Here is a 24291-nt window from a genome sequence, read left to right as displayed (position 1 = left end):
TATATATATATATATATATATATATATATATATATATATACACACACACACACACACACAGACACGCACACACACACACACACACACACACATATATACATACACACATATATATGTTTTTTGAGACAGGGTCTTGCTAAGTTGCCTAAGGACCTTGCTAAGTTGCTGAGGCTGGATTTGAAGTTGGGATCCTCCTGCCTCAGCCTCCTGAGTCACTGGGATTACAGGCGTGCAGCATTGCACCTGGCTATAAATGGAATTTTTATGAAGCACATCAGCACTCTAATTATTGTTTATTGTATGCTTATGTATCCAGTGTTTACTTAGACCCTGTCAGATATGCAGAGAAACATAAGGCATATTCTCCAGTATGTAGCCAGGGAAAGAAATCTAATATCAAACAATTAGAGAGAAATTGGCTACTTAAACTATGATGCTGATTCTAGGGTATTTGGAATTCACAAATAAATTTAACATGTTCTGTCAGTGGGGAGGTGTGACTTTGGTTCATTTACTTACTCAATAATGATTCATTAAGTAGTTACCGTGTTCACCGGGGATATGATAGTAAACACAGTGAATGCTTTCCTGCTTTTGTGGATATTATAGACTAGTTAGGTTTTAGGATTTAATTATGTATAAGAGAGCATTCTAGATGAGGGGACCAGTCTAAACAAAGTCTTGGAAAGAAAGGGTAAAGCTGGAGGTGATTGTGCATGCCTGTAATCCCGGTGGCTTGGCGGGGCTAAGGCAGGATTGCAAGTTTGAGGCCAGCCTCAGCAATTTGGCAAGGCTCTAAGCAGCTTAGTGAGACCCCGTCACAAAATTAAAAAAAATAATAATAATAAATAAAGGACTGAGGATGTGGCTCAGTGGTTAAGGACCATTAGGTTTCCTGGTACCCACCCACCCCCCACAAAAAAAGTAAAGGAAAGAAAGTGTAAGAGCATATACTGTATGGCAATCAGTGAAGGGGCTTGCCTGGTTGCCTGATTGTAGTACAAATTTTATGTTGGGGAGGGGTATTGAAGATGATAGATGTGGATCATCTTTTGAATGCTTTGAAGAACTGTCTGTGGTGAAGTCCTTTGGCTATACTGTTTTGGAGAGGGTTAGGAGCATGGGCTTTGGAGTGACAGGTTTGGTTTCCATATCATCTCCATTTTAATTTGTTTCCTGTTTTTACAATTTCATAGTAAGTTTCCTCAGCGAATAGCTCTGTAGGCAGTAAAATGATATTTATGCCAAGTGGCTGTGGTCAGTAAGCCTCAGATCACCAAGTGACACTACAGAGGTTAAGCAATGCCAGTGAACAGTATAAGAAGAGGTCAGGAAAAGCAGACAGAGATTAGGCAGGGTAAGAAAGAAACACTTTCTGTGATGCTTGGTATGGTGTCATCAGAAATATCTTCAGGCAAAACAGTGTACATTTGTCTAGCCTTTCCTTCTTTCTTTATTTTTACTGCCTTTTTTATTGGTGCATTTTAGTTGCACATATTGTTGGGATTTGTTGTTACACATTTGTACAAAATATAATAATATAATTTGGCCAGTATCACTCTCCAGTACTTCCCCCTTCTCTCCCCACCTCTCACTCTTTGGTACCTTTCCTCTAGTGATATTCCTTTGATTTTCATGTGATCCACCTCCATCTTTCTTTTCCTTTTTCCTCTCTAGCTTTGTCATATAGAGAAAACTTGTGTCCTTTGACCTTCTGAGGTTGACTTATTTGGCTTAATACTAGTTCCATCCATTTACATGCAAATGACATAATGTCATTCTTCTTTATGGCTGAATATAACCCTATTATGCATATATACCACATTTTCTTTATTCATTCATCTTTTTTGATGGGGGGAGTTCTGGGGATTGAATTCAGGGGCACACAGAGCCACATCCCCAGCCCTATTTTGTATTTTATTTAGAGATAGTGTCTCACTAAGTTGCTTAGGGCCTTAGAACTTCTAGTAGTTGTTTTTTATTGTTTTGTGGTGCTGGAGATGGAGCCCAGGGTCTTACACATGCTAGGCAAGTGCTCTTTCACTGAGCTATATCCCCTAGCCCTCCCTTCAGTGGTGGTTTTAGGTTATATTCTACATTTGAAGCATCTGGTTACTTTTAGATTATCTTCTATAATTGAAACATCTGACCGGACCAGTTGTTCACAGTTTTGTGTTGCACCTAAACACAGCTCGGTCACAAGCTTATCAATATTATCTGTAACCTCTATTAGTATTCTCTTAACTTGGTCTTAAGGTGTGAGTGGATTGCCAAATGAATTCCTGTTATGACCTACATTTTCTCTCGTTACCTTTGGACTTAATATGAGTATAATCATATTGGAAGAAGGTTTGACAGTACTATCCTGGTACTTATTAGAAATATTTTTCCCACTAAACAGAGATGATCACACAAGACCACCTTTGTCTCCTCCCAATCTTTAGTTATGATGATCTCTCTCTTTTTATAAGCAGGAGATTCTTTTTTATTTTATGCTTTGCTGGAAATTGAACTCCCAGCCTCCTGCACACTAGGCAAGTGCTCTTCAACTGAGCTACACCCCTAGCTTGGGAAGAACGTCTTTTAACTTTACAGTCTTAAGATCAGGACAGATACTGACAATGTAGTCCCTGAGAAATAATTTCTGACTGTGTTCTCCCCTCACACTGAGAATATCAGCAGGAACATGGGGCAGAAAGGGGATGTAGCAGAAAGGAGAAAACATTTTTTGGGAGCCAGTTGAGTGCTCCAGGATGTGAAGTTTCTTGATTTACCAGTAGATCCTGATCTGCAAGTCAAAGACACCTTACTTTATATTATCTAGGGCTGTTGTGTTGCACAAATCAAGGGGACACCAGTCATAGTCTGTAAAAATTATGACATGGAGTTGTGAAATATGGCAGCCCTGAAACCTACCCAAACCACTTGTATTTCTACCCTATTTTCTCCCTTCAGTCAAAAACTAAGTAGCAATATGTTTGTAGGTGGACAAAATACCTTTATTTTATTTTTATGTGGTGCTGAGGATTGAACCCAGTGTCTTATACGTTGAGCGCTCTACCACTGAGCCCCAGCTCCAGCCCTTAAGCTCTCCTTTCATCCAACAGATAAAGCTTAGATATTTGAGTATTTCAAAGAGTTGTGTCAATTTCCTTACTCCATTTAAGTGTATACTTGCCAGTAGAATGACAATACTTGCCTTGTCTAACTCACAGGTTGTTGTGAAATTTTGTTGGGGAGTGAAATAATGTATGTGAAAGCACTTTATGAAATAATGTATGTAAAAGTGCTTTGTAGGGCTGGGGATGTGGCTCAAGTGGTAGCGCGCTCACCTGGCATGCGTGTGGCCCGGGTTCGATCCTCAGCACCACATACAAACAAAGATGTTGTGTCCGCCAAAAACTAAAAAATAAATATTAAAAAAAAAATAAAAAAAATAAAAGTGCTTTGTATATCAGAGTGCTATTCAAACGTGAGACCAGGCTCTTTTTTGGATGAGTTATGTTGTAGTGGAAAGTACTGAATGTCAGTCCATGTTCTGGTGTTTCACTTCCAATTTTGCTATTAATAAACCATGACCTAGGACAAGTTACTTTGTTATTTTTGGACTTTTGTTTCCTTATCTATAATAGAAAACTGATAATGCCATTCCTGTCTATCTGGAAACTGAAGAGCTGTTTTTTTTTCCTCACCCCACCACATTCAGTCAATCACCCAGTCTGTTGTCTATTAATATTTCCCAGATTTGCTTTCTCCTCTTTCTTTTTTTTTTTTTTTTACTTTTCTCTTTTTAGGTACTGGAGATTGAACCCAAGGGCTCTTTTACACCGAGCTCCATCCCTGGCCCTTTTTATTTTATTTTTTAATTTTAAGACAGGTTCTTGCTAAGTTGCTGAGGCTGGCCTCAAACTTGCCATCCTTCTGCCTTGGCCTCCTGATTTTCTGGGATTATAGGTGTGCACCACCTGGCCTGGCTTGTTTCTTCCTCCCTATTAATTCAGTCCCTGATCTTTTTTTTTTCTGGTCATTAGCCTTTTTAAAAATTATGGTTATATATGTGTGCATTTGTGTGTGTGTATGCACATATATACATACATACTCATATATACATATATATGTAATATAAAGTTTGCCATCTTAATTGTGTGTGTGTGTGTGTGTGTGTGTGTTTGTTTGTGTATGTTTTTTGGTACCAAGGATTTAACACAGTGGTACTTAACCACTGGGACACATCACAGCCTTCTTTTTATTTTTATTATTTTTTTTTGAGACAGGGTCTTGCTAAGTTGCTTAGGGGCTTGCTAAGTTGCCCAGGCTGCTCTTGAACTTGTGCTCTTCCTGCCTCAGCCTCCTGAGTTGTTGGAATTACAGTCATGTGCCACCACAGCTCACCCATTTTAACCATTTTAAGTGTACAGTTTTGCAGTGCTGCTGTATTTACAATGTTGTACAGATAGCAGTGCTATCCATTTCCATAACTTTTTTGTTGTTCTGAACTAAAAGTCAGTATCCATCAAACAATAAATTTTCATTTTCTCTTTCCCCACTCCTTGGTTACTTCTACTTTCTATCTCTATGAATCTACCTGTTCTAAGCTTTTTGTATGTGGTGGAGGGAGGGTGCTGGGGATTGAACCCAGGGTCTTACACATGCTAGGTAACACTCTTCCACTGAGCTACATTTCCAGCCATTTTTATTTTATTTTATTTATTTTTATTTTTAAATTTTTAGGGGTACTGGGGATTGAACTCAGGGACACTCAACCACCCCAGACCTTTTTTGTATTTTATTTAGAGATAGGGTCTCACTGAGTTGCTTAGAGCCTCACTGTTGCTGAGGCTGGCTTTGAACTCGTGATCCTCCTATCTCAGCCTCCCAAGCTGCTGGGATTACAGGTGTGTGCTATGGGGCCTAGCCATTTTTATCTTTTATTTTAATACAGTGTCTCACTGAGTTCTGATCTTGAACTTGTGCTCTTCCTGCCTCTCTTGCCTTAACCTCCCGAGCAGCTGGGATTACAGGTGTGCATTACCATACCTGACTATTCTAGGCCTTTTTATTGATATGTAATAAGTGCACATGTTTATGAGATAGGCACTATTTGTAAATACTGTTTACAATATTTACCCTTTTGTATCTGGTTTATTTTGTTTAACTTAATGTCTTAACTTTCATCCACATGTCAGTATGTGTTTGAGTTTCATTCCTTTTTATGACTGAATATTCCATTGTCAGGCCTTTTACTGACTCCTGACTTGTACCTTTCAAATTTATCCTTCATGATCTGACTTTACTTACCTTTCCAACCTCTTTTCCCACTCATACCATATGCTCTGGCCATATCAGCCATATCATCAAGTGTGCCACAATGTTTGACAACTTTGTAACTTTGTTCATAGCCCTTTTGTTTGGAATTTCTTTTCATTTGCTTGTACATTGTTAAGAGATAAGATATCTCTATGTTGCCCAGGATGGCTCTGAACTCCTGGGTTCAAGCAATCCTCCTTCATCCACCCTAGTAGCTAGGATTAAAAGTATATACAACCTGCTCAATCTTTAAAACTCACATCACCTAACAATAATTGATTGACTTAATTATGGTACATTTATATAATGGGCTTGTAGCCATCCTTTTAAAATTAAGGCATGTAGGGCTGGAGGCAAAGCTCAATGATAGAGCATTTGTCTAGCATGTGCAAGGCCCTCCATTTGAAGAATTTGGGTTATGGAGATGTAGCTCAGTTGATAGAGTCCTTGTCTAGCATGTGTAGGGCTCTGGCTGGGTTCAATCACCAGAAACAGAAAGACAACAACAACAACAAAAACCCCCCACAGATCTGGATCAGCCTGACAGGATTCAAATTTCAGTTTTGTCACTTTTTAGCTGTGTGTCATTGGGAAAGATTTTACCCTCTCTGTCTCTCAAAGTTATCATCTATAAAATGGGGATAATAATAGGACTTCTCTGATCAAGTTGTTATGAAGATTCAATTAGGTAAAAGTATTAACTATTGTTATATATTAAAAGTCACTGTGTGTGAAGCCCAGGGTTCAATCCCAAGGACCAAAATAGATCAAATAATATTTACTGACAGAAAAATGGTCACTTTATAGCATTGAATGAAAAGAAACATAAAACAGAGTAGTGTTCATATTATTAAAAACGTGTTTAAATACATGTAAAAGTATAATAGCCTCCTAACTTTGTCTCACAACCACATATAAATAAACAAAGAAACAAAATAAAGGTCCATTGGCAACTAAAAAATATTTTAAAAAGAAGTGCTTTGTAATTTATTTCAAAGATCTGATAAAATATACAAAGCCAAAATTTGGAATTTAGTTGTAGCTTAACTCCCTACAGTTTTTCAGAATTAAAAAGGTGAATCTTGGAGTACAGTTCAGTGATAGAACATGTGCTTAGAATGTGTGGGACTCTGAGTTCAATGCCCAGCATACAGACAAAAACAGTGCATCGCTCTTAAAGTCAACTAATTAAAGGTAGGCATCTACTTTATGAATATTGCATGTCTAAAATGGGAGAGAGATCTCTTGTAGGTAAAGTGCATCAACCAGAACTACCTTTGTAAAGATTTCAACCATTATAGTCTTAGTTTGCTACATTAAAAACCAAAACCAAAACCAAAACAAAACTTTCCATTTTTTCAATCCTGGAGATCGAACCCAGGTCTTCTCACATCTAGACAGATAAGTGCTCTAACCACTGAGGTACATTTCTAGCCCTGAATTTACACTTTAAATTCCAAAAAATAGGATTTATTATTATTATTTGTTTTTGGTACTTGGGATTCAACCCTGGGCCACTTAACCACTGAGCTGCATCCCCAGCCCTTTTTATTTTTTATTTCAAGACAGGGTCTTGCTAAATTGATTAAGGCTTAGTGAAATCACTGAGGCTGGCCTTGAACTTGGGATCCTCCTGCTTCAGCCTCCCTAGTCAGTGGGATTATGGGTGCATACTACTGTCCTTGGAAATAGAAAATATTATTTAAATTTTTTTTCGTTGTTGATGGACCTTTATTTTATTCATTTATTCATATGCAGTGCTGAGAATTGAACCCAGTGCCTCACACATGTGAGGCAAGTGCTCTACCATTGAGCTATAATCCAAGCTCCATAAATATTTTTTGATTACTGTTTGTCTTTGTTTCTGTTCAACAAATATGTATTTGAGTCATCACACACTTTGTTTTATTTCCAGAAATACTTTGTATTTGAGAAGGCTATATTTGGGCTTTTTCTTATTTATTAACAAATCACTTTAAATTTGCCAATTGAAAACTCCTTAGAGTTTTCAAGTTGAAATGACATAGGCCTTCTCTGAATTCATTTATATTCATCTGTATAAAAATAACCTGACTAAACATTTGTCCTTGACAATTTTGAATTGTTATTTCCTTCCTTTAAAACTCCTTTCCTGGGCTGGGGATGTGGCTCAAGCGGTGTCGCGCGCGCGCGCGCTCTCTCTCTCTCTCTCTCTCTCCATCTCTCACTCTTTTTTTTTTAAAGAGAGAGTGATAGAGGGAGAGAGAGAGAGAGTTTTTTTTAATATTTATTTTCTTTAGTTTTCGGCGGACAAAACATCTTTGTTTGTATGTGGTGCTGAGGATCGAACCCGGGCCGCACGCATGCCAGGCGAGCGTGCTACCGCTTGAGCCACATCCCCAGCCCTCTCACTCTCTCTTAAAAAAAAAAAACAAAAACAAAACTCCTTTCCTGAAAACTGATCTACACAATTCCAGTACATTCTTGTCTAACTTGACAGTAATTTAACTTTGAATGGGAGAGAAGGAGAGAATGTTACCTTTATTAGCCAAAGTCTATGAAAAGTACAATAAAGGAATTGAAGGGTTGTGTGTGGCTGGGAATATAAATCTGGACTTTATAAAGTGTTTGTTTTTTTTGTGGTGAAAATTGTTCTTTGGTATAAAAAAAGAAGATTTATGGGGCTGGGGTTGTGGCTCAGTGGTAGAGCGCTTACCTTACATGTGCAGGGCCCTGGGTTCGATCCTCGGCACCACATAAAAATAAATAAATAAAATAAAGTTAAGAAAATATTTATTAAAAAAGAAGATTTATGAAAAATAAGAATGTTATAAAAAAGTCAAAGTATTCTGAAAAACAGATGTGTACTAAATTATTTTGTAATTGTGCTATGTAAACATTTCAGCTATAAAAATTATGACAAAATAGTGTTTCTTTTTTCTCAGTGGTGTTGAAGATCCAATCGAGGGCCCCATGCATGCCAGGCAAGTGCTCTAACACTGAGCTACAGGTCCAGTCCCCCAAATGGTTTGTCTGCCGAAGGATTGAACCCAGGTATGCTCTACCACTGAGCTACATCCCCAGCTCTTCCTTTTTTAGTTGTTTTATTTTATTTATTTTTTAATATATATTTTTAGTTGTTGATGGACTTTTATTTTATTCATTTATTGAGAATTGAACTCAGTGCCTCACATGTGAGACAAGTGCTTTACCACTGAGCCACAACCCTAGCTCCCCTATTTGTTTTATTTTGAGACAGGGTCTTGCTAAGGTTGTAGAGACTAGCCTCCAACTTATGATCCTCCTATCTCAGCCTCCCTAGTCACTAGGATTACAGGCATGTGCCACCATGCCTGGCACAGATGGTTTTTCTACCAATATGTTAACTGCTTTTTTTTTTAATACTAGTAAGATTGATTTTATCCTTACAGGAAGGATACCCTTGCATAGTTAGCAAGATGACTGAGTATTATGATTTCTGCCAACATGAGTCAAGTATTGGTATATATGGGATTTGTGGTATAAATCTATGTGGTACTTTTTTGGTTTGGCTGATTAAATAGTACTAATGAAGCCAGGATTGTAGACCTCATCGCTGTAGGAGTGACTTGTCCTTTGCAGTCATTAGCTATACCTCTAAGCCTGCAACCATAGTTTTCTTTTTGTTTTTTAAAAATTTTTTATTCTAATTTGTTATATATGATGGCAGAATGCATTACAATTCATATTACACATATAGAGCACAATTTTTCATTATCTCATTGTATACAAACTATATTCACACTCTTTTAAAAAATTTTTTAGTTCTTTTTGGTTATATATGACAGCAGAATCCATTTTGATATAATTATACAAGCATGGAATATATCTTATTCTAGTTAGGATCCTACTCTTTTTAATTTTTTTAAATATTTATTTTTTAGTTGTACTTGGACACAATACCTTTATTTTATTTATTTATTTTTATGTGGTGCTGAGGATCAAACCCAGGGCCTTATACATGGTAGGCAAGTGCTCTACCGCTGAGCCACAACCCCAGCCTCTAGGATCCCATTCTTGTGGATGTTCATGTTGGTGGAATTTACTATGATGTTTTCATATATGTACATAGGGAAATTATGTCAGATTCATTCCACTATCTTTCCTTTTCCTATTACCCCTCCCTTCCCTCCATTCCCATGGTCCAATCTATTGAACTTCTATTTTTCTCCTCATCCCCCTTATTGTGGATTAGTTTCCACATATCAGAGAAAACATTCAACCTTTTGCTTTTTGGGACTGGATTATTTCACTTAGTGTGATAGTTTCCAGATCCATCCATTTGCTGGCAAATGTCATAAAGTCACTCATTATGACTGAGTAATACTCCATTGTGTATATATACCATATTTTATTTATGTACTCATCTGTTGATGAATACATAAATAAATAAATACATAAATAAATAAATACATAAATAAAACCAGGTTGGTTTTATAGTTTAGCTATCGTGGATTGAACTATTATAAATGTTGATGTACAAGTAACAATAACCATTGGTGAGGATGTGGGGAATAAGTTACACTCATACATTGCTGGTGGGACTAAAAATTGGTGCAGCCACTCTGGAAAGCAGTATAGAAATTCATCAGAAAACCATAATTTTCTGAATGCAATTTGTTGATTAAGAGGAGGGCTAGCACAGAGTAAAAATAGCTCAGCAAAAACTGCCCTCAGTATCATGTCCTTGTCCTCTTTTTAAAAGATTTTTAGTTGTAGATGGACATAATATCTTTATTCATTTATTTTTATGTGGTGCTGAGGATCGAACCCAGTACCTCACACTTGCAAGGCAAGTGCTCTGTCACTGAGCTACAGCCTCAGCACATGCCCTTGTCCTCTTGATAGGAGGGTTTTTAATATCTAGGCTTTCAAGCACACATACACAGTTTAATTCTATTACTTATCAATGGAGATTATACTTAGAAATACTTGTTGCCTGCTCATAATGTCTGTGTAGTTTCAATTCTAGGTCCCTTTTTGCCTTCATGTCTTCTTGTTCTGGAACTTTGTGGTCTCAGGGAACTTAGAGAAAAGCTTGGCTCATTGTTCTCATTTGCAGAAAGCAATAATACTTTTTCTTCATTGCCATAAAACAGTCTCAACAGTTGTCTCTAGAGTGACAATTCTGCAATTTTGGAACTGAAACAAAACAACTCTTTTGGGTTTATTAGGCTCTTCTATATTGACTAGAAACATTTAAGGTGATACTCTGGGAATCCCATGAAATTGAGCCTCCAGCATGTTTATATAAATCTGTAGTACCTTTTATTGAGTAGCACTAAGAAATGAGGCATTTTGTACAAGTGATTTTTTTCCAAAAAACTAAAATATATAAACTTTAAATTTTAACATTCATAGATCTTGAAGGGGATCTGATGCAGGAGTCCTCCAAAAGTATCCTTGAAATGCATTTACTTTTTCCAAAATAAAAATACTTTTTATTTCTGACTAGAACATTGATAAATTCCTAGTGTAAAAACAAAATCCAGACAGTATATAAATATCTCTCCTTTCTAGGATCTATATGTTTCTTTACAGCATTTGTTACAACTTGACCTTATATATTTCCTTTTCTTCCTTCCTTCCTTTCTTTTCTTTCTTTTTATATGTGTCTTGCTGTGTTGCCTAGGGAAGCCTTGAATTTGTAATCCTTCTGCCTCAGCCTCCCAATAACTGGGATTACAGCCATGTGCCACTGCACCCCACTGTAGGTTTCTTTGCTTATTGTCCGTCTCCCATTCTAAGAATGTAGGCTCCATGGAAGCAGAGACTGTGTCTATCTTCTTCACTTCTGTATCATTAACACCTAGAATGGTACCTTAAACATAGAAAGACGTCAATAAATATTTACTGGCTAAATGAATAAAAAAAGTAAAAACCACCCTCTCTGCTGCCATCTGGGGTTAGCCACTGTTAAAATTCTGGTATAAATTGTAAAAGTATTTTTCTCACATAATATATTCTCATGTGTACATAAATGTATTAGAATTTTTTTTCTGCAGTACTAGGGATTTAACTCAGGGCCTCACATATACTAGACAAGCCATTTACCTCTGAGCTATATCCCCAGCTTGTCATGTATGTAAATATACAGAATATTTTTTAAGATCCTTTTTAGTTGTTTATAGACTTTTATTTATTTCTATATGTGGTGCTGAGAATCGAACCCAGTGCCTCACACATGCTAGATAAGTGCTCTACCACTGAGCCACAACCTCAGCCCTAGAATTTTTTTATAAAAATAGGACTGCAGTACATTTTCTTTGTAGCCTGCCCATCCTGCTCTCCTCCTCTCCCCTGCGGCCCTCTCTCCCTCTCTCTTTACCTAACTCATCACAGATATCATCTGGTGTCATTAAGTGTACAACTGTGTATTTTTAATAAAGACTGGACAATTTATTTTTTATGTTTTTTTAAAGAGAGAGAGGAGAGAGAGAGAGAGTTTTTAATATTTATTTTTCAGTTTTCGGTGAACACAACATCTTTATTTTATTTGTATGTGGTGCTGAGGATCGAACCCAGCGCCCCACGCATGCCAGGCAAGCGCGTTACTGCTTGAGCCACATCCCCAGCCCCAAGACTGGACAATTTAGATTACTAATTTTATGTCAGTATTTAGTTTAGTTCCAGGTTTTCAATAATATGGACAACATTGTGATAAGCATCCTTAATCACACATCTCAGTATTATTGCAATTTTCCCCTCCTTTTATATATTCTTAGACATGGAAATTTTTGGATACATTGTGTGTGTGTGTGTGTGTGTGTAATTTTTAGTTATGCATGAGAGTAGAAAATATTTTGGCAGATTATACATACCTAAAATATAACTTATTCTATTAGGTTCCCACTTTTGTAGTCATACATAATATGAAGTTACTCTGGTCATGTATACAAATACAAGGCTATGGAAGTTATGACCAATTAATTCTACTTTCCTTCCTATTCCCCTCCCCTCTTCCCTCCTTCTGTTACCCACTGTTCAGTCCAATCTATTTCTATTATTCCCCTCCCCAACTTCCCCTGTTTGTGGTTAGCATCCACAAATCAGAGAGAACATTCAGCCTTTAGTTCTTTGAGATTGGCTTATTTCACTTAGTATGATATTCTCCAGTTCTATCCATTTACCCGCAAATGCCATAATTTCATTCTCCTTTATGGCTGAGTAATATTCCATTGTATATATAAGTGTGTGTGTGTGTGTGTGTGTGTGTATTTGATACTGAGAATTGAAACCAGGGGTGGTTAACCACTGAACAACATCACCAGCCCTTTTTTATACTTTATTTAGTGACAGGGTCTCGCTGAGTTGCTAAGTGCCTCTCTAAGTTGCTGAGGCTGATGATCCTTATCCTTCTGCCTCAGCCTCTGGAGCTGCTGGGATTACAGGTGTGGCCACCGTGCCCAGCAGTATGTATATTTTAAGGATATAGTAAGCAGCTTTCCATTACTGTGGTGAAATACTTGAAACGGTCAACTTGTAAGATGAAAGGATAGTTTGGCTCACAGTTTTGGAGATTTTGTTTGTTTGGTACTGGGGATTGGACCCAAGGACTCTTTACCACTGAGCTACATCCCAGCCCTTTTTATTTTTTTGGCATTGGGAATTGAAATCAGGGGCACTTGGCCACTGAGCCACATCCCCAGTCCTATTTTGTATTTTATTTAGAGACAGGGTCTCATCGAGTTGCTTAGGGCCTTGCTAAGTTGCTGAGGCTGGCTTTGAACTTGTGATCTTCCTGCCTCGGCCTCCTAAGTCACTGGGATTACAGGTGAGTGCCATAGCACACAGATCCAATCCTTTAAAAATAAGTTTCTTAATTTTTTTTAAGTTGTGGAAGTTTTAGTCCATTACTAAAATTGATTATTCTATAACTTATTCTATTATAAAATTAATTGACCCCATTGCTTTGGGCCTATATTTGACAGAGGACATGATGATGGTGGGGCAGGTAGCAACGGAAGGAAGCCTGTTCACTTCACTTCTGGGTGTGAAAAAGAGGCAGGGTCAGGGCCCCGCTGTTGTCTTCTAGGGCCCACACCAAATGACTTAAGACCTCCTGCTGGTACCACAGATAGAACCAAGGGGTGCTTAACCACTGAGCAATATCTTCAGCCCCTTTTTATTTTTTATTTTGAGACAACGTCTAATTAGGTTGCTTAGGGCCTCACTAAGTTGCTTAGGCTGGCTCTGAACTTGTGATCCTCCTGCCTCATCTTCCCAAGTCACTGGGATTACAGGTGTGTGCCACCACACCCAGCCTGGGCCCTATTTCTTACAGTTTTCACTACCTTCTAGTAGTGCCAAACTGAGGATTAAGCCTTTTAACACATGAGTCTGGGGAAGGGGGCATTTCATCCAAACCATAGCAAAGGGTTTTGATGAATTTGGCCAAATTGTCTTTTGGAAACCTTGTAGTTTTTAGTTTATATTGCCATCAACAGTGTATCAGAGTTCATTCACCCAAAACTATTTTGATATTAATCACTTGTATAAAAGACTTTTAAAATATAGTATTGTTTTTAGTGCTTTAATGCGTTTCTAAGCAGAATCCCAATGGCTGATTTAATTATGACCCTTATATATGAAAGACCTCACATGTATTTACCTTATTGCTACATGTCTTTTGAGTTTAGAGTATACTTATCTCTACCATTGCCTCCATTGGGCAGAGAAGTTTTATCTTTAGCTGGAAATGTCAGCAGGAGATATACGTTTCTTTGCATCTTAGTTTCCTAATTAGAATGTTTATGTATATTCCTATAACAAACATTGTTAGGGTATAATTCATATTTTTTGCAGTAGTGAATATTGAATCCAGGGCCTCATATGTGTTAGGTTAGTGCTCTATCGCTGAACTACATTCCTAGTCCTTTTCAGTTTTATTTGGGATAGGTCTTATTAAATTACTCATGCTGGAGCATGCTACAGGGACACTGCTACATCGATGTTCATAGCAGCACAATTCACAATAGCAAGACTGTGGAACCAACCTAGATGCCCTTCAATAGATGAATGGATAAAAAAAAATGTGGCATTTATACACAATGGAGTATTACTCTGCATTAAAAAATGACAAAATCATAGAATTTACAGGGAAATGGATGGCATTAGAGCAGATTATGCTAAGTGAAGCTAGCCAATCCCTAAAAAACAAATGCCAAATGTCTTCTTTGATATAAGGAGAGTAACTAAGAACAGAGTAGGGACGAAGAGCAGGAGAAGAAGATTAACATTTAATAGGGATGAGAGGTGGGAGGGAAAGGGAGAGAGAAGGGAAATTACATGGAAATGGAAGGAGACCCTCAGGGTTATACAAAAGTACATACAAGAGGAAGTGAGGGGAAAGGGAAAAATAATACAAGGGGGAGAAATGAATGACAGTAGAGGGGGTAGAGAGAGAAGAGGGGAGGGGAGGGGAGGGGAGGGGGGATAGCAGAGGATAGTAAAGGCAGCAGAACACAACAGACACTAGTATGGCAATATGTAAATCAATGGATGTGTAACTGATGTGATTCTGCAATCTGTATATGGGGTAAAAATGGGAGCTCATAACCCACTTGAATCAAAGTGTGAAATATGATATATCAAGAACTATGTAATGTTTTGAACAGCCAACAATAAAAAATTAAAAAAAAAAATTACTCATGCTGGCCTTAAACTTGTGATCCTCCTGCCTCAGGCTCTCAGGTAGCTGAGATCATAGGCGTGTACCTCCATGCCCATTATTAGAGTACTATTAATATGTAGAACAGCTGCATTATTGTCTAAATAAACTTATGAAGACTGATCTGTTAGCCTAGCCATCATACATAACATTCTTTCTATAATAAAGTATAGCCAGGCGTGATGGCGCACACCTGTAATCCCAGCAGCTTGGGAGGCCGAAGCAGGAGGATTGTGTGTTCAAAGCCAGACTCACAACTTAGGAAGACCCTAAGCAATTTAGCAAGACCTGTCTTTAAATAAAATATGAAAAAGTGGGCTGGGGATATAGCTCAGTTGGTAGAGTGCTTGCCCCACATGCACAAAGCCCTGGCAACAACAACAACAACAAAAAGTGCTGGAGATGTGGTTTGGTGGTTAAGCTCCCTTGGATTCCATCCATAGTACCAAAAATAATAAATTTTAAAAAGAAAGAAAGTATAGTTTATCATCAAAATTAATTGAGAAAAAACTGTTCAAGGAACCCATTTTAAAATTGAAGATATTCATTCAATAAATATGTATTGAGGACTTATCATGTGTTATGGTTTGGATCCTTTTTTTATAAGGATAAAATTTATTTATTTATTTTTATGTGGTGCTGAGGATCGAACCCAGGACCTTGCATGTGCTAGGTGAGGGCTCTACTGCTAAGCCACAAACCCAGCCCTGATTTGGATCTTAAATGTCCCTGCTGATTGTGGTGGTTCACACCTGTAATCTCAGCAGCTGGGGTGGCTGAGGCAGGAGAACTGTTGAGTTCAGATCCAGCCTCAGCAATTTAGCAAGATCCAATTTAGCAAGGTCCTAAGAAACTTAGAGAGAACCTATCTCTAAAAAAAAAAATATGGTAAAAAAGGGCTGGGGATGCGGTTCAGTGGTGAAGTACCCCTGGGTTCCATCCCTGGTACAAAAAACAAACAAACAAAAAGTCCTCCAAAGATCATATGTTGAAGGCTTGGTTTTTAGCTGATGGTGCTATTGAGAGGTAGTAAAATCTTTAGTAGGTGGGGCCTAATTGGAGGAAGTACGTCATTGGGGTCATACTTTGAAGGGTATATTGGGATCCTGGCCCATTTCTCTCTTTGTTTCCCAGCTGCCATAAGGGGAGCAGCCTCCTCCACTACATATTCCCTACCCTGATGCTGCCTGGCCACAGGCCCAAAGGTGACTGGGCCAAGTAACCTTGGACTGAAACCTCTGAATCTGTGAGCTCACAATAAACTTTTCTTCCGTATAGGTTACTAATCTCAGGTATATTGTTACAATGATGGAAAGCTGACAAACACAATGTGTGTGCAGAGAGATGTGCTAGTGATGCAGTATATTTTTTTCTATAATGTAGGGTCAAGATACCCCTAACCTTTACATATTATTTTTAGTCAGGGCAGGACAACCGGTTGCATTTGTAACCCAGGGAGGAAATATTTCTGGAATGTGTTTCTTTATGCTAGGCAAAGGACTGGGGGATTCTATAGAACTTGAGGGGGCAGGATTGAATGACTAGCTGCCCAGAAGTGGTAGAGGATATAAATGTAGAAAATGGTAAGGAAGTGGGAGAGTTGAAAAGTATATGTTTGTTTTAGATTAAGGGGAAAAGAGGATATTGTTTGTCTTCCCAGGATGAGTGAGAATGAATGTGTCTGTCACTACAGTGCCATGTATTGATGTATTAATCTTTGCCTATATCTGTACAAAGCTGACCTTTGAGTGTTCTCTCTATGCTTGAGAACAGTACCATAATGCTGCTGCTGTATATCCAGATAATCTCTTGAACCTACCCCCTTCCTAATTCCAGCTCTACCCTCCCCCCTTCCTAATTCCAGGGGAGCTGATCACTACTTGAGTTAAGCATGTCATCTTTTGCCTGAACTGTTCTTTCCAGACAACATCAAAAGTAGGGGAAAGAGCATACCTTTTGGAGTCTCATAGATCTATGTTAAGAGTCAGATTTTACCATTCATTAAATTCTTGACATTAGGCAAAGGAGCCCTCATTACTTCTCTGAACTTGAATTTCAGCTTTTCTAAAAAGGACAGTTTCATGTGATTATTACAATTAAAGTTTTTTTTTTTTTTTTTGAGACAGGGTCTCACAAGATTACCCAGGCTGACCTTGAACTTGTGATCCTCCTGCCTCAGCTTCCACAGTAACTGGGATTATAGGTATGCCTCACCATGCCTAGCCAGCATTAAAATGTTTTAAATGCCTGGTATATGATAGGAACTAAGTATGTCTTAATTCCTTTAATTCTCCTTCCCTTCACCCATATTTTCACTCATAGCCACAGTCATTTTCTGTTTTATTTTTATTGTGGTTCTGAAGATTGAACTCATGGCTTCACCCATCCTAAGCAGAGGCTCTACCATTGAGCTATACCTCCAGCCCTTATCTTCTATTTTTAAAATCTGCATTTGAAAAAGTAACATTTTTTCTGGTACTAAAGATTTAACCTAAGGGTACTCTATCACTGAGCTATACTCCAATTTAATTTTAATTTTTATTTATTTATTTTAGGTAGATTAGAACATGTCAAATGTATTTATTTACTTCGATATTATAGGTGAAGTTCATGAAATGCTTTGATGAAAGTCACTGAAATCACAAAAATGTCACAAATAGCTTTCAGAGTCTGAGAGAACAGCTCACCAACATGTAATATGTCAAAACTATGAGAAATACAACAATCTGGTGTAAGGAAATGCCTGATAATTCTGATAACAGCACAATTATGATACATTGTCAGTTTAATAGACTTCACTATTGCCATGGTCACTAAATTATTCAAATTTAATATATTTCTACACACAGTATTTATTTTTTATTTTTTTTAAGTGTTTTTGTAGTTGTAGATGGACAGAATGCCTTTATTTTACTTGTTTATTTTTATGTGGTGCTGAGGATCGAACCCTGTGTCTCACACATGCCAGGCAAGCGCTCTGCCACTGAGCTACAGCCCCAGCCCCACAGTATTTATTTTTATTTTGAGACAGGGTCTTGCTAAGTTGCATTGCTGAGACTGGCCTCTACCTTGCAATCCTCCTATCTCAGCCTCCCAAGTCACTGGGATTACAGGTGTGCACTACTACCTCTGGCTAAAAAGAAATCTATAAAAGTAGCATATGGGGTTAAACATGGCCACTTGACCACAAATGTTTAACTCTTGTCCTCCTCAAAACTACTGTTATGACAGTAAAGAAGGTTTATTGCTGTTTTGAGATTGCATCTTGCTGTGTTGCCCAGGCTGGCCTTGAACTCCTTGGCTCAAGTGATCCACCCACCACTGCCTCCCAAGTAGCTGGGACTACACACAGGTGCATGCCACCATGAGTGACAGGAATGAAACTATCTTTCTTTTTTTTTTTTTTCTAGATGTCTCTTCTTTTTTTTAAATTTTTATTTATTTTTTAGTTTTCGGCAGACACAACATCTTTGTTAGTATGTGGTGCTGAGGATCGAACCCGGGCCGCACGCATGCCAGGCGAGCACGCTACTGCTTGACCCACATCCCCAACCCGAAACTATCTTTCTTTTCTTTTCCTTTTTCTTCCCTTCTTTTCCCTTCTCTTTCTTTCTTTTTCTTTTCTTTTCTTTCTTTCCTGGGGCTTGAACCCAGAGGCACTCTTAACACTGAGTTGTATTTTTTTATTGTTTATTTTGAGACAGAGGCTTGCTAAGATGCTGAGCTGGCCTCAAACTTGTGATCTGCCTGCCTCAGCCTCCAGAGTGGCCGAAATAATAGGTATATGCCAAGATATCCAGTCCAGGTAGTGAAACTCAATTTATTTGGTACTGGGGATTGAATCTAGGGTGCTACACCACAAAGCTAGACTCTTAGCCCTTTTGAAATATTTTTTTTTGTTTTGTTTTGAGATGGGGTCTTGATAAGTTGCTGAGGGTCTCAATAAGTTGCTGAGACTGGCTTGAATTTGTGATCTTCCTATTTTAGTGCCACCATGACTGAAACTTTAAAAGGCTTAATCCTATCCTGGTGTGATTACAAATGGCTCACATTTGTAATCCCAGCTACTCCTAGGGCTGAAGCAGGAGAGTTGCAAGCTGGAGGCCAGCCTGGGTAATTTAGCAAGACCCTATCTCAAAAAGGATGGTGGGTACTGGGTTTTGAGATCAATGCTAGAATGCTTATCTAAGCACGCTCAAGGCTCTGGTTTTTATCTCCTGTAACCGCCCCCCCACCCCCACATGCATGTAGACTTAAACTTGCAAGGACAAAGAGAGAACAAGAGAGGAACATCAGATTAGGAATATTTTTTTAATATTTATTTTTTAGTTATAGTTTTATTTAATTAATTAATTAATTTATTTTTAAGTAGTGCTGAGGATCGAACCTAGGGCCTCTCACATGCTAGGTGAGTGCTCTACTGCTGAGCTACAACTCCAGCCCCAGATTAGGAATAATTTTAACACATTACTGGAAGCTGGTAAGAGGGGGAAGCTTTCTGCAGAGGGAGATATCAATAAGTACTGAATTCTTTAATATCACATCACCCGGGAGAGGCTTGGCACTTGAAGCTAAATGGTTCTTCCTGAAAGGCAAAGAGGAGACCAAAGACTGAAAATAAGGGAAAGGTTTTAAAAACTGAACAAAGGACTTGGACTGCTTAGGTCTCTTCCCATTCCTGCTGTACATCCCCTGTCTTGCCCTCCAAGGAAAGAGACCAGAAGTAGTCCCTGGACTAAGTGAATCTGAAAGGCGGGGGGCAAAGTGCAGGGCACTGAAGCAGGGAGATTCAGTGGGAGTTGCATACTGAATAGACAGCCTCTTCCTCTCACCTTGCTCCCAAATATATCAGCAAATATAACTTAGTCCTCAGGTAGGAGGTTAGAGAATATTTCTTTTGAAAACTGAATGATCCCAGAGAAAATAATTCCCCAGAGTAGACATGACAGGGTTCCACAAGAAAAAAGATAGCTAGCTGCCATTTATTCTACTGAAATACATAGTAGTTAAAAGCATGGGTTCTAGAAATAAACATTTTTTTCCCTACACTGGAATTGAACCTGGGGCCTTGCATGGCTTCTTGGGTTTGAGTTTAGACTTAGCAACTTAAAACTATTTGTGCCTCTGTGTTCCCATTTGTTGAGAGGGGGATATTTGTATTGCTTAGCTCAAAGTTGTTGTGAGGGTTAAATCAGTTAGTACCTACAAAGCACTGTTGATAGTAGAAAAGAGATTACCTAGGGATTTTCCTAGCTGCCAAAGGAATTTAGATCATTCCCCAATGGTGACCAGTAACACTTTCCACTTAGGGTGGTAGATTGAATGTGAACTGAGACTTTGATCCCACTGAAAGCACCTTTTCCCAGTCTTTTTCCCAACTCCATCTTTTAAGAACTTTGCTGAACTTTAAGACTGACTGGAACATTACGATCTTACTATTCATTTATCTAATAAATGTTTATTAAGTGCCAGTTTAATCTGCAGGAATGACAGCAGTGAACCAGCTCAATAATAAAAACTAACATTTATTGAGTTTTTTACTAAACACTTGGTTCTTTTCTGAGTACTTTATTTTTTTCTTTTCTTTTTTTTAAAGAGAGAGTGAGAGAAGAGAGGGAGAGAGAGAGAGGGGGAGAGAGAATTTTAATATTTATTTATTTATTTTAGTTTTCGACGGACACAACATCTTGTTTGTATGTGGTGCTGATGATTGAACCCGGGCCGCACGCATGCCAGGCGAGCGTGCTACCGCTTGAGCCACATCCCCAGCCCCCTGAGTACTTTACATATATTGTTTAATTCTCAAAACAACCCTCTGAAACAGATGAAGTTATTATCCCTATTTTACAGATAAGGAAACTGAGACATAGAGGTTAGGTGAATTTTCCAGTCACACAGCTAATAAACATCAGATAAGAATCAAACCCAGGCTGTCTGACCCCCACCCAGTATTGGCGATGGAACCCAGGGGTACTGTACCACTGAGTTACATTCCCAGTTCTTTTTATTTTGAGAAAGGGCCTTGCTAAGTTGTTGAGGCTGGCCTTGAATTTGTGATCCTCCTGCTTCAGCCTCCAGAGTTGCTGGGATTACAGGAGTGTGTCACTGCACCCAGCTCAGTCTGGCTTCTGAGTCTGTGTTTTTAACCATTATGCTTTTCTACTTTCATGGAGTTTATGTTGTGGAAAGGGGAGACTGACATTAACTAAACAAAGGAAATAGATATCAAGTAGTGATGGGTGTTGTGATGAAATATAACACAAAATGTTTTAGATGGACATGATGGTGCACACCTCTAATCCCAGCTACTTCAGAAGTTGGGTCAGGAGGATTAAAAGTTCAAGGCCAGTTTGGGCAACTAACAAGACCCTGTCTCAGAATAAACTAAAAAGGTCTGAGGGTATAGCTCAGTGGTAGCATGATTGCCTAGTATGCACAAGGCCTGGTTCAATCACTAGTACCAAAAAGGAAAAAAAAAAAGAGATTGTGATAGGGGGACTGGCAGAAGATAGCTTTAGGTAGGTTGTCCATATTTATGAACATCAAGTGGGATATTTTTAAAGAATTATCATAAAAGAATTGCTTGGTTTTTTTTAATATTTGTTTTTTAGTTGTAGTTGGACACAATACTTTTATTTATTCATTTATTTATTTATTTTTATGTGTTACTGAGGATCAAACCCAGGGCCTCGCATGTGCTAAGTGGCTATCACTGAGCCACAACCCCATCCTGAATTGCTTGTTTTTGCAGACTTGCAAAATATCCTTTCCATGATTTGACTCTTTTTTTTCCCTGCTCAGTGCTTTATTCATTCAGATCACTCAATACAATTTCACTCTACAGGTTCTTAATCAAGTAAATGACAACCCTTAATGCTGGGCACTGCAGTCATGATTTGACTCTTAATGCTACCAACACATTGTAATATTTCTAATAAAAAACAGGAAACAGTTCTTATGCATTGATAGTTGACTGTGTTTGAGGAAACTATACTAAGCAATTTGCATAGACTATTTCACTTATAGCAATGCTATACCTATTCTTATTTTTTAGCCAGGGAAAGTTAAAACTTAAAGAGACCAAGTGGCAAAGCCAGGATTGGAACCAATATAGCCTGTTCCAGAGTTCTATCCAAGGGGGAGAAAGAATATGTTAGATAGGTTAGTAGAAATTTTCACATCACCTCTTTTATTTATTTCATTAAATACTTAACCCTTTTGTAGATTAAAGTGGTTTGTTTAAGGGAACTCTTGGTAGCATTTAAAGTGTAATTCAATGGACTAGGGGTATGGCTCAGTGGCAGTGTGCTTGCCTAGCATATGTATATACAGGGCCTTGAGTTTTGATCCCCAACACTTTAAAAAAAGGAAAGTTCGGGCTCTCCTCGTCTCACCAGCTGGTGAAGTTTGAGGTTTTAGTCTCAGGGCTACAGTTTTTTTTCCTCCCAAGCAACAGTGGGAGCAACTTTTTTGAGGGTTTGCTCACCTCCCAATGGACCCATTGCAAAAATTTAACCCAACCTCGACCCAGGAGTCTTTTCTGATGTCTGAAAATGAAGAAAATTCAGTGGACTCTCATCCAGTCAGTTCAGAAATGCTAGTAAAGAAACTTCATGACTTGACTCTGAATCCTTGTGCTAAATGCCCATCCTCTCTGCCAGAAGGTCCACCCCAACCACTGGACAGGAGTGAGAGGGTCTTACGGGAGGTCAGAAAGGGCTTTCCCAACAGGCAGCGAGGAGTCCGGACATTGTTATCTGCACGGAAAGACCGCGTGGAAAGATGGAGATATCTCCTAAGTCTTCAAAAACAAGAAAGAGACAACAATCTTAAGGAAGTTCAGAGTGAATCATGAAGTGTACCATTCAAATGTACCTGCAGTTTTTACGTATATCATGGATGGGATCCTTCTGAGAATGCTAGAATAGGGTATGGTTAGGACACAGAGTCAATATAGGCGTAAATTGTACTTGTTCTCCATGATGGTAATTTTAGGCACACTTTTCTATGCTTAGACTGCATACCAATGATTTTGAATAGCTTATGTATGAGTTCTGCGATGTCTTTATTCTTTTGCATCCTTTTTTTTTTTTTTGGTGTTAGGGATCCCTTCATGCCTTAATGCCAGTAATTTATAAGGAATCTGAGCAGTTAAAATGTGCATAAATGATTTCAATATACTTTAGTTTTTCTTTTCTGTTTGACTCAAAGAAGTACCAATAGGTCTCAAGTCTTCCCGGAGATTTTAAAAGCCTGAAATCTGAAATAAAACTCAGGAACTGGAAGAGATGTAAAGAGAATATTGGATAGTTTGATTAGAGTGTAATAATTAGAGTAGATAATTAGATTTTCTGGTTTTCAAAAATTTGAGTTGCAATAAAAAGAAATTTTGATGTGCTGTTTTAATTTTCAGTAGCAAATAAATGTGTATATAGAGAAAAAAAAGGAAAGTTCAATTAAAGAAATCAAATAGGACTTTGTTAACCATTATGTCATATAGACAGTCATCTAAATGTGTTATTCAGTTTAAAAATGGGGACTCATATATGTGTGTGGTGTATATATACTTACATATTTAACTTCTCATTTCACTGAAATTTGATGAATATACCAGATAAAACTTACTACTGCTTGAACTTTCAGTAGACAATTTATATAAGTTAATGATAAATTTTCTGAGTGTAATACTTACACTCCTTGGACTGTTAATAGGAAAAGATGTATCTTATAGTCTGGGTAGCTCAGGATGGGAGGTAATTGCTTTCCTTTTATAAGTATCCTAAAAATTTAAATGATATAGAGAACAAAATTTTCACATAAATTTTCAAGAAGACTCAGTTTTAGTACCTTTATTTTCCTTAAAAATTTAAATTGCCTTATAAACATTAGGTGTCATATGATCCTTATAAAACAGCCTGCTAGAACTAGGCATGACCCAGGATTCTTACAGAACTGGATTAACCAACCTGGTATTTGAACTTCTTTGAGGAATATATGTGGATTGTGAGTTTTTATGAGTTGGACACCACATGAGTTATTACCGTCTTAATTTATTTTATTAAACCTGAATACTAACGATGTAGGGGTTCCTTTGTGGATTTTCCAACTAGATCTGAATCAGTTTTTTATCCAAGGGGGAGAAAGAATATGTTAGATAGGTTAGTAGAAATTTTCACATCACCTCTTTTATTTATTTCATTAAGTAATGTACGTTTATTGGAGAAAACAAAATACAGCAAAATATTATAATAGTGCTACTAATATCAATATAACTATTTAGTCTTCCAAACTTTCCT

General features: G+C 37.9%; 2 protein-coding genes across 2 annotated transcripts in view; both read left to right on the top strand.

The window, feature by feature from the left end:
* Positions 1-24291, top strand: part of Atp7a (ATPase copper transporting alpha) — a 129705-nt gene that overhangs the window by 9971 nt on the left and 95443 nt on the right. Inside the window, exon 2 of the mRNA XM_015505870.2 lies at positions 8232-8340. The gene's annotated coding sequence lies outside the window, so the exon portion shown is untranslated. The remainder of the gene's footprint in view (positions 1-8231; positions 8341-24291) is intronic.
* LOC107159251 (developmental pluripotency-associated protein 3) lies at positions 22488-22850 on the top strand. The gene has a single exon (XM_015505843.1). It carries the CDS (start codon positions 22488-22490, stop codon positions 22848-22850), a length of 363 nt encoding a protein of 120 aa, XP_015361329.1.

This window comes from Marmota marmota, unplaced genomic scaffold (genome assembly GCF_001458135.2).
Source record: "Marmota marmota marmota unplaced genomic scaffold, marMar, whole genome shotgun sequence".
NCBI lineage: Eukaryota > Metazoa > Chordata > Mammalia > Rodentia > Sciuridae > Marmota > Marmota marmota.
Note: the sequence above shows the minus strand (reverse complement) of the source record. Positions and strands in the feature narration are given on the sequence as shown.